Source organism: Nansenia antarctica, assembly GCF_963989245.1.
Source record: "Nansenia antarctica genome assembly, chromosome: 15".
NCBI classification, from domain to species: domain Eukaryota; kingdom Metazoa; phylum Chordata; class Actinopteri; order Argentiniformes; family Microstomatidae; genus Nansenia; species Nansenia antarctica.
In genome coordinates, this window is record NC_137685.1 from 28,877,043 (window position 1) to 28,888,613 (window position 11,571).

Consider the following 11,571-nt stretch of genomic DNA (forward strand, 5'->3'; position numbering starts at 1 on the left):
TGTTAGTAAAAGGGAATTATTTTATCTAAATTGTCTCGTTAGAGCTTTATAGTTACACAATTCGTGTTCATTACTTCTTGTATACTTTAATTCAGTCTGTTGTATTGCGTTTCATCAAGGTCATTTAAATCCACGTCTCATCTATTCTATCCTGTCTCAATTAGTCAATCTTGTCACTCAAATCTGTTACGCTTTAACATTTAACACAAAAACCATATCTGTTCAAATTCTTATCGTCCTACAACTGTATTTTTACCGCTGTCCTTTATTCCTTCATTATTCTATTTCTCTACAGAATATACCCACATTGCTTGACCTCTTATAAAACACTTTTCTTTAATCACACCTTAATTTACATACCATAACCACTTACGTGTTAATCCCTTATTCATTTAACCGTCTTAATCAACATTCTACTTCTGCATAGTTTCAAATCCTGTGCTATTACACAATACCTTATTTCTGTACCTTACAGATAAACATAACTTTGTTGACTCAAGCGTGATCTGCAGTTCACCTTATTTCCTGTCAAATACCTCAATATAAGATCTGTACTGTAACCCTGTCCACAGTATTACCATTACTTGTTTAAATAAAAACCCACAGAATGCCCAATTCCGTTTAATCAATTCTTCTATGAATTAATCAATATCCAGTTTCAGTATATCTCCTCCAGAGTGACACCTAGCAGCTCTGTCCTTTTATAACGTATTATCCAATATGTGAATTAATGACCTTCATGTTTATCAACAGCAGTACTCAAACTTAGTTTAATATTAGTCCTTTAACTTTCAATTTAGTTATTATCCCCCATCATCACATCCATCCCATTTTCTCCTTTTAAGGAAAGAAATTACAGGTTTTTTGTACAGCTGGGAAGATAGTCAATATGGTTAGACATTTCCTACCTTTTGAAGCTGATCCTGTTCGAAAGCGCCAATTGATAATAGATGATTCTCTGATGATGGGCGGAGGCCGAGATTTGTTGATTCCCCAAAGTAATTAATTAAAGCTTGCTCAAAGTAGACAATTAAGATACAAGTTTATTCACGGCGCCGGGTGTGTTCAGTCGCAGGCACAGACAGAGAACGCACACAGAATGACATTCACAGTGCCTCCTTATAATCTAGATTCCTGCTGACACAGGAATCAGCTGTACCTTGCAAATCATTATTCATGATTACATCCCATAACGGGTTGGTCGTCATGGCAATTCAGTTACCTGACTCTGGTCAGCTGACTGGCCGGTCCTAAATATACTGACCTATTGACCCAGTCTCTCCCCTGGCCCCTTAGTCAGGTTTCCCTGCTGCAAGGTATACTGGCCCCACTAGCCGTGGTCTAAATCTGGCTCCGGTCCAGTTACAGAGAAAAGCATGGTCAGTTTGTGCATGACAGAGACAGAGAGAGGTTTGCTCAATCTCAACAGTTTAGATATTACAACTTGATTATAATTACCAATGATACAGTATTTAGAATTTACCTATGCACAATGGAAAAACACATCCTATCAACAGGTGAATAGTAGCAGGGTTTCAGGGTTTTTCCTGCATAGAGAATTATGAGGCGGCCGCCTCCGTCATATTTCTTGCCGCCTCCAGCTCTCGTCAAAACTCTGACGGTCGTATTTTCGACAAGCGTTGCACTCGGTGGATTTCTGTCATTTCTAACTGCAATTGCGGCACTGCGCCCATGTGGTGGCAGGGGCGCTATTTAACCTTAACCCTGGTGGCGCTGTGCTGCAAATAAGCTTAGCTTTGGTGTTTGCTAGCGAAGACAAAACAAGGAACCAGCCAGCAACATGTGGAGCCCTGGGCTTGCACACTCGTCACTTTGTCAACTGTCAGAATAGTCTTAGGTCGAAACGTTATTTCATATCAAAAATCCTGAAAGTCACATTAGTTGGCTTGCTGTTCCATTATCCAGAATGACAAGTTGAGCCTATACTAGCGTTAGTCAGTGCTCCTTTTAATGTATTATTTGCAAAATGATCAGTTTTTAAGTCTGTCAGGGGTTTCAATTGCTGAAAAGTTGTATTAATCAGACAGTCAACAATAGGTTTTGGATTTTATTTTTTATTTATTTTTTATTAAAAGATTTAACCTTTATTTAACCAGGCAAACATGTAAGAACAAATTCTTATTTGCAAATGCAGCCTGACCAAAAAGCAGTGGCTCTTTGGGGGGGGGGGGACTAACAAACCTTCTCTGTCATAACCTCATTTTGTGGCAGGAAAAACCCTGAGTAGCAATGCTGTTCTTATTTATTTATTTATTTCCAGTGCTTATTGTGCTGTTGGTATAGCCCAGGGGTCGGCAACCTATGGCACGCGTGCCAGCAGTGGCACGCGACAGCTTAAACAGTGGCACGCAAGCAATAAGTGCGAGAATGGGAGAATGTTTTTATTTTATTTTATGTTGGCCGCGTTCGTAAATTCGCGCACACTGGGTTCAACGTCATAATGGGACCAAGTAATTTGATTGGACTAGAGTCTAGAGGCGGTCTCAGGGACGCTCCGGCGCTCTCAGGGCGAATTTACGAATGCAGCCCTAGTCTCTCTTCCACTCCACGAGAGCCGTATTTCTTGCGCCAATTTTCAAAGTAAAATTCTGAATTCGATTCGATACAAGTGTTACTGTTAAGCACACATAACAATATAATAATAATAATATATAATAAGAGTGGGGTTTTGTGTCCCAGAAAGACCGTGCTGTATGTGTCCTATGTCACGAGAATGTTGTTTGCCGAACTTCAAGCGTTAAACGGCATTAAGAGACCAAACATCAGAAGTCGTTCAAGGATGAAACAGACAAGGCCGAATCAATAAGACGTGCTGTGTCAAGGTATGGGAAGCAGGCCAGCACCTTTAAAGCATTTGCCACTGCTAAAAATCACGCAACTGAAGCAAGCTTTCGCATTGCTCATTGCATTGCGAAACGTGGAAAGCCATTCACTGATGGAGAATAATAGGAGGCTTTCCTCTGTAGCTCAGATGTTTTGTTTGAAGGCTTATCAAACAAAGACACAATAAAATCAAGAATAAAAGACATCCCAGTGTCAGCCAGAAGTGTGGAACGAAGAATAGGAGAAATGGCAGAAAACGTGAAAGCGCAGCAGACCGCTGGTTTGAAAGATGCGACGGTGTTTAGCCTCGCACTTGATGAGAGCGTAGATGTGAATGACATGCCATGTTAGTTAAAGTGACCAAATACCACCCCCAGATAATGGAGTTGAGCAAAGGAAAACAGGGCCAGGGATCACATTGATTGTTAGGACTGTTTACATGGCTTTGCATACATAGCTCTTTGCAACCCCAAAAAAAAGTTTGTTGTGGTTGGAATAAAAGAATAAAATGTAAGTAACAACCACATAATTATATAAATATAAAGTATAATTCATACAAGTAAGACCCTTGTATAATCACCATCCAGTTAGGCCTACTTATTAAAATGATAACCATAGGGAGCGCAGTTAGCATTGCAACTTTGGTAGAAATTGAGCGCTCCAATTTGCTTAAAGTTGTGCTACGCATCACAAAGTTTAGTTGTCTTAGATGTTATGTTGGTCATTTTGTTCAAGTTTCAGTTAGTTGACTGTTAGGCCTGTTTATTTAGCATACATGGCTTTGCATACATAGCTCTTTGCTGAAAATTGTTGTTCATGCAGATCAGTTGGTCTGTTTGGTTTGGTTTGATGTCGAGTCATAATTAATGTTGATATTGTGGTTGGCACACTGACTAACAAGAACATTTTAAAATGGCACTTCATATCAAAAAGGTTGCCTACCCCTGGTATAGCCTAATGTCTGCTGGAGTGTTCAATAAAAGTGATCAATAGTGAAATGAAAAACTGCCGGTACGCATTCGGTATTCGGACAAATGTTTCCTTAAATTCAGCTTCGGCCAAGAAATTTCAATTGGGTGCATCCCCAATTTAAATGACACAGTTCTATCAAGGATGGAATATTACAGTTTTCCATTACAGGTATCCTAACACTCTGAACACTTCATGTTCCCACAGCGTGTGCAGACTCCAGAGATGTGGTGTTACTTCTGGCACTGCTGAGTCTATGGAAGCAGCACTTGTTCTCATGTTGTTTCTAATCCTGTATATGTTCCTATTCTTACAGGAGAGAGCTCCAACCCAGACTCAGACATGGAGCCCAGCTCCTCCGCATCAGGAAGCCATAAACAACACAGACGGAGGAGGAGGAGCTCAAGACAGAAGAATCACCACTGTTTAGATTGCAGTGAGAGTTTCATTTGTCCAACTCACCTTAAATCACAACCACAGACTCAAGGAGGACAGAAGACTCACTCTTGTCTTCAGTATGGAAAGAGATTTGGTTATATGAGCAAACTAAAGAGACACCAGAGAATACACACAGGAGAGAAGCCGTTCTGCTGCTCCCAGTGTGGGAAGGGTTTCAGTGTGGCAGGATCCCTAAAGGGACACCAGAGAATACACACAGGAGAGAAGCCATTCTGCTGCTCCCAGTGTGGGCAGAGTTTCAGTCAGGCAGGAAACCTAAAGAAACACCAGAGAATACACACAGGAGAGAAGCCGTTCTGCTGCTCCCAGTGTGGGCAGAGTTTCAGTCAGGCAGGAAACCTAAAGAAACACCAGAGAATACACACAGGAGAGAAGCCATTCTGCTGCTCCCAGTGTGGGAAGAGTTTCAGTGAGGCAGGAAACCTAAAGAGTCACCAGAGAATACACACAGGAGAGAAGCCATTCTGCTGCTCCCAGTGTGGGAAGGGTTTCAGTGAGGCAGGAAACCTAAAGAGTCACCAGAGAATACACACAGGAGAGAAGCCATTCTGCTGCTCCCAGTGTGGGAAGGGTTTCAGTCAGGCAGGAGAGCTAAAGAGTCACCAGAGAATACACACAGGAGAGAAGCCGTTCTGCTGCTCCCAGTGTGGGAAGAGTTTCCGTCGGGCAGATGAACTAAAGAGCCATCAGAGAATACACACAGGAGAGAAGCCATTCTGCTGCTCCCAGTGTGGGAAGGGTTTCAGTGTGGCAGGAAACCTAAAGAGTCACCAGAGAATACACACAGGAGAGAAGCCATTCTGCTGCTCCCAGTGTGGGAAGGGTTTCAGTGAGGCAGGAAACCTAAAGACACACCAGAGAACACACACACTAGTTAACACGACTGCTCCCAGTGTGGGAGGAGTTTAAAGGAGGCAGGGGCCCTAAAGAAGAAGGGGGGTTCTGCTGGCTGCACCATCATATACTGTATGGATATGTACTTGTTGATCGGATCAGGGAGACGGTTGTGTCATGACATGAGCCTTTTCTAGATTATTTTCTCTCAATGTCTCCCGTCCTCTCCTCCTACCCTCCCTTCCTCTCCCTCCTTCCTCCCCCCCTCCTCTCTATTTTACAATGTTCATACATTATAATATTATAACAGTTCTATCTGTTTGTACTCTTTTTCTTAATTATTATTCATTTAATTTCGCTGAATTACTTTTTAATACTTGAATATTTCTTTCTTTTTGCTTTGAAAACTGATATCCTGTGTTAGACTACCTGTAGTACCTCCCCACACCAGTAGGGTACCACCATAAGTGTTGGGCTTGAGTTACCTGGCGAAGCTTCAGTTTTTCTTTCTAGAAATTAGTTTGTCTTGGTAACAGTGGAGTCTGGTACTTTGCACAATAAAATGCTGAGAATTATACAGTTAACTGTGTCTGCTTGTTATTTCATGTCCCTCTCTGACATCGATTGAAGTTCGTTGCTGTAGAGCGCCATCTACTGGTGACAGTGTTGAACCTGTCTGCATGTGGCTCCTGTGATTAAATAAATGGCTGTGTTCGGAATAGCATACTAGCATACTACTCATACTAGATATGACGTAGATTTTGAGTATGTAGTACGTTCCGAACGTACAGTATGCGAGATTTGAGTATGCGAGAAATTTAGTAGGCGAGCAGTTATTTCCGGGAAATTTGAAGTCGGTTTTGATGGACACTATCTCGTCTCCTATTTCCCTAAATGCATTTCGCGTCCAGAATTGCAGAGTTGCGTCCAGGGTTGCCAGATGGGGCGGGTCACCGCCGAATGGGCTACTTGATTTTGAGGTTATAGAAAGTTTAGGCTGTAAATTGTCAATCCCATCTGGCAACCCTGTGCGCTTTCAGCCTCGTCAAACTGCGTCATACAAACTTGTCATACAGCTATTGTTTACATCGTCCGATAGCCTGGGGACCGAAAGCTTGCAATAAACATTGTTTTTTGCACATATTTGAGTGTGCAGATGCTGCTTTTTTGCACTCTATTTGATACTCTTCAGCTGCAGCACCCCAGCTAAGTCTGATCACGGATGAGCGGTGGTATTTTCACTATACTTGGAATTAACATGATGAAATGCATTCTTAGACATGACTACATCGTCATGATTACAAATATGCCACTTGAAATGCATGAAATCCAAGTTTATTTGTGTCTTACACACATGTTCGCCTAGTATTTGACTGTTTGTAGCCCAATCACGAATGATCCCAGTATTGTAGCTTCAGACGGACAAGTTGGTTGTAGTGCTTGTGTGACGGGGTGTATCTTTGCATGAATCACTCTCAGCTGGATGGCTCACGTTCATTTATTCTGTAGAAAACATACAGTGCATCAATTTGTGGACACGGTTGCAGGGTCATCAGGCTAGATTCCAGTCAGTGTTTTCAGATGAACTGAGCATACAGTAGTCACTCATACTACACAAATTATAACAATAATATGAAACAAAAATACAAAATGTGTAGACTACATAAATCCTCACTTGTGTGATCGTATAGTGGTATTTGAACAGTCAAACAATCAATTATATATATATTAACAATAACAATACAATGCATAGAAAAACAGCGCAACTGGAATACACGCATGCACACCACGTGCAACACATGGCTGCAACCTGACTGCTAGGTTAGCTGCGAGCGTGGTGCAAACTAGCGAGATGGAAAACCCAACCTCCTACAATACGGTCTACTAACTTTGGCAGAACAACAGACATACAATAGCACAACAATAATAATATTACCTGTAGAAAACATACAGTGCATCAATTTGTGGACACGGTTGCAGGGTCATCAGGCTAGATTCTAAAATGATGTTACACACGGACATTCACGTTAGCGCCATCATTGTTAACAACAGAAAACTCACATTAACAAACTTGTGATATGTTCCAAACTAAAATACTATAAATGGGGAAACTCAAAACAGCTATCTTACTTATCAAACATTCAAATAAAACATAGGTACATTGATAATCTCTCAAATGATATTCGATCTCAGACCCTGTAGAAAACGTGACCTACCCAGTCAATGTTTTCAGATGAACTGAGCAGGATCATGTTGCGTCCCGCGCTATGCACTGTACAGCTGTATTTACATTAAACCCCTAGAGGGCGCAGTTTAGCTCTATTTTAGCTATAATTGAACTGTACTTTCTACTCCGTTACACTTGCCCACGATATAGTATTGCTCATATATATTTATTTTAATCATGTTATTTTACCAACTGTTAAGACAACAATATAGTAAGCTAGTAGCAGTATGCCGAGCAGTGTCGACATCGATGGGGGTCTCCAATCGACTCCATTCAAAGTGATTTACGATCCCGCCCCTCTCTCCTGTCCGGACACATTTGAATTTTCACCGTAAGCCCCGGTAAAGCGACGTTATTAACCCGCAAAGAGTGTGCCCCGGGCACCGTATTTGTCCGTGAATAACACCGGCTAGGAAGGTGGTAAAAACACAATACTACTTTGCTAACTTCACCATACGGTCATTTTGAGCCATCAACCACCCCGCTGGCACCCCGGGAAGTTATGTTTCGAACCCCGAGAGCATGCATAAATGTCTATCCGGAAAGAGTACACTCTCCTCGGCCGCTGCACGCGCCTCTCCTCGGTAACGCGGAGGAACGAAAAGCTTACAGCACCGTGTATTCCCAGGCGGTCTTCCATCCAGGTACTAACACGGCCCAACCCTGCTTAGCTTCCGAGGTCGGACGAGATCGGGCGTATTTATTTATTTATTTTTCTTTTATTATCAAAAATACATTTCACAGATAATTTTTTCAGTTGGTTATTTACATTATTCACAAAACACATACAGATACGATACGTAAATAACACAGTGAGACATGACAGACAGCACAACACAAAATGTGGGACAGACATAGAATAGACAAAAGACGACAACAAAAAAGACCAAGTAGCATACCAGGTCTTATCTATGCCTGGCAGCCCTTGGTAAAATCATAAAAATCATAAAATCAACATAACAAATAAACCATACGCAAAATAATCCAAACAAAGAAACAATATAGAATGCTGCAACAAATAAAGAAATTATAAAACAATAAAGAATGATAAAGCAAAAGATACGACACATAAAAAACACGGTGATTCATGACAGACAGCGCAAAAAGTGGGACAGACACAACCCTAACCCTAAACCCTAAACCTAAACCAGAATAGACAAAACCAACATGAGACCAAGTAGCATACCAGGTCTTATCTATGCCTGGCAGCCCTTGGTCAACTCAGAAAAATCATAAAACAAACATAAACACTGACTCAAAACCAAACACAGATACTAATCCTCTATATTAAAACCTAACATCCCTGATCCCGTAATAGTCACCAAAGTGCTATTATTGACAAAGTGTTTACAAAAATCTGCTTTCCCCAGTGTGTGCACTAACCTAACATCCTTTTTAAATAGTGACACAAACAAATCCCACACCCTGGTAACTTTCCCCTCATAATGTGCTACATTCCTCCTACATACAATTGCATACCTTACGTGACTCAACAAAAAATTAACCAAATCTACGTTCACTTCTTTCTTTTTTCCCACCACCCCAAACAATAACAATTCCTTCCATTCAATCTCATTCATGACGGTAACCCCACAGTGTACACTTAACAACCCCTTTACTTTCACAAATAAGACAGACAAACTTGGACATTCAACAAAAAAGTGGTCAAAATGTTCATCCCTCCCTTTACATACATCACATACCCTACCTACATTCCTATCCATTTGGTGCAATACAACATTTGTGTAAACCCTATTGTGCCTAATCTTAAAATCATTGTGCTCACATTCTACGCTATTATATTTCACACCCAAATTTGCCCATACCTTTCCCACATCAAAACCTTCAAAAACCCTTTCCGACACCTTCTCTGACGCTGGCCTCACCAACCCATCACCCAGTAAATCCATGTATATCCCTTTTGTTTTCACATCCTCAAACTTGACCTCTAAACCTTTCCTTTCTACCCTTAATTCTACCATCCTTTTTTCCTCACCTGCCTCTCTGTTCGGTTCTAATAGGGTTAAATGCTATATTCTGATCAGCCTGGTTGTAAAGCAGGCCATGCTAACCCATCGCTAGTTCAAACAGACCGTAGTAGACTTTAAACAACAAAGAGACCCGGATTCAATCATGATTCTTATTTTCTTGCAAGGAGAATGAATCTCAGGCCTCTCCTGCGAGAGAGACCCCAGATTCACACTGATTCTTTCCTCCTCCGAGCCAGTCTTTTATTCTCATACACAGGAAGACACACATGTACAGGGGGGGCCAGCCTCGTGAGGAAGCCCACATTGCTAAGAACACACATGGGTAGGGGGAGGCGTTTGATGAACAAAACAGTGTTTTTAGCATAAACAGTTTCATGGGAAAGTACAGCTTAATGTATACAGTTTCATGGAATGCACAGCCCAACACAAACATTCTCATGGAAATGTACAGCTCAATATAAACAGTTCCATGGAATGCCCAGCTTAACATATACAACCTCATGGAATGTACCTTAACATAAATAGTTTTATTGCTGGGCCCCTCAGACAATCCTGAGGCCCAGCTGGGACAGAAGATAAGGAGTGGACAGGGGGTGAGCTTGTATGTTTGTGCGGCAGCAACCAGCACAAGGTTGGAGCCTACATCGCAGAATAGGACAAAATGTGTCCTCTTTAAAACATTTATATCCTCTTCAAAACATCCACAACATTATAACATTATGAAAACATCATTCAACCCTAACACTCTCCCTGTCCTAACATTAAAGTTTTCCATTCCCTACTTATACTGTCCCTAATTCTATTATACACTCCTGCAATCCCACCTATTCTTATATCCCTATTCACTGCCCTTATTCCCTGCACTATCTCCTGCTCTGTTTTGAAATTGTTCTCTGACACTAAATGTTTTACCTGTCTAAACCCTGCCTGTTCAAAGTGCTTACTAACTATCATCTTGCTATTATACTTTATCTTCGGGTTAAAAAAGATGGGCTGATTTAAAACCTCATCTTTCCCTACACACTTGTACCTTACCTGCTCTAAATATTTCCCCCATGCCTCAAACACCTCTCTATAAAACAGTGACATTCCCTCATACCGTGGTTTATTAAAAACCATTAAAAGACCATTCACACCACACCCCCCATACCTGTGCAAATAATCCTCAAAGAAACCCATCCAACAATATTCATCCCTACCATACAAAAACTTTTTCACAATTTTGACCCTAAGTGCCCTTTTCTTCACCTCTATATCTATCAATTTTAACCCCCCATTCTTGTAACTATTTATTAACACCCTGTGCCTAATTAGTGCCTGCTTGCTATCCCACAAAAAACTATTTATCACCCCATTCAATTATTTCGTGACCCACAAAGGTAAATCTAGTGCACTTAAAACATGGTTCACCTTTGATAGGATCAGGCAGTTTATTACCGTCACCTTCCCCCTTAGTTTCAGTTTTCTCCTTCTCCATGAATTCAGTGTTTGTTTCACCCTGTTCAAAATCCCTGTCCATGTTACATCCCTTGCTTCTTTTTCATTCACACCCACATTCACTCCTAGCACTTTTATCATTCCTTTTGCCACTTTCAAAGGTAAATCGCATTCACTCATGTCTACACTCCCTACACACAGTATTTCTGACTTCTCTACATTCATTTTGGCCCCTGATGCTTTCCCATATACTTCTAATAACTTGACTACTCTCTTCACACTATCTACGTCCCTAACTGTTATGTTTGTGTCGTCTGCATACTGATGTATTAAACTCCTCCCACCCCCTGGAATATGTATACCCTGAATGTGTCTGTCTGATTTTAACATCGTCGCCAGTGGCTCTGCTGTAATGCTATACAGCAGACTGGACAACGGACAACCCTGCCTAACTGATCTTTCTAAACTAAAACTATCTGTCAAAACTCCACTACACTTTACCCTACTCTTTGCACAACTATACAGTAACCTAATCCACTGAACTATCCTCTCCCCAAAACCAAACTTCTCTAACGTCCTAAACATAAACTCATGCTCTACTCTATCAAAAGCTTTATTGAAATCTACACTCAACACTATCCCTCCCTCTTCCTTCATGTGTTTCACTGTATCCCTGACTGACCCTATTGTATCCGCTATATCTCTCCCTGGTATGCTATACGCCTGAGTCAATGACACTATGGACCCTACTACTGACTTAATCCTATTGGCTAAAATCTTCGCTAACACTTTGTAATCTGTATTCAATAA

At 41.2% G+C, this 11,571-nt stretch overlaps 1 protein-coding gene across 1 annotated transcript in view; it reads left to right on the plus strand.

Annotated features, from left to right (window-relative positions):
* LOC308171296 (uncharacterized protein) overlaps window positions 1-9,979 on the plus strand; it is a gene marked incomplete at its 3' end in the record, with an annotated part of 45,017 nt that extends 35,038 nt beyond the window's left edge. Inside the window, exons 3-4 of the mRNA XM_080546130.1 lie at window positions 4,130-4,328; window positions 9,943-9,979. Coding sequence (XP_080402256.1) covers window positions 4,130-4,328; window positions 9,943-9,979 — 236 coding nt within the window. The remainder of the gene's footprint in view (window positions 1-4,129; window positions 4,329-9,942) is intronic.
* Between the last annotated feature and the right edge of the window lie 1,592 nt (window positions 9,980-11,571).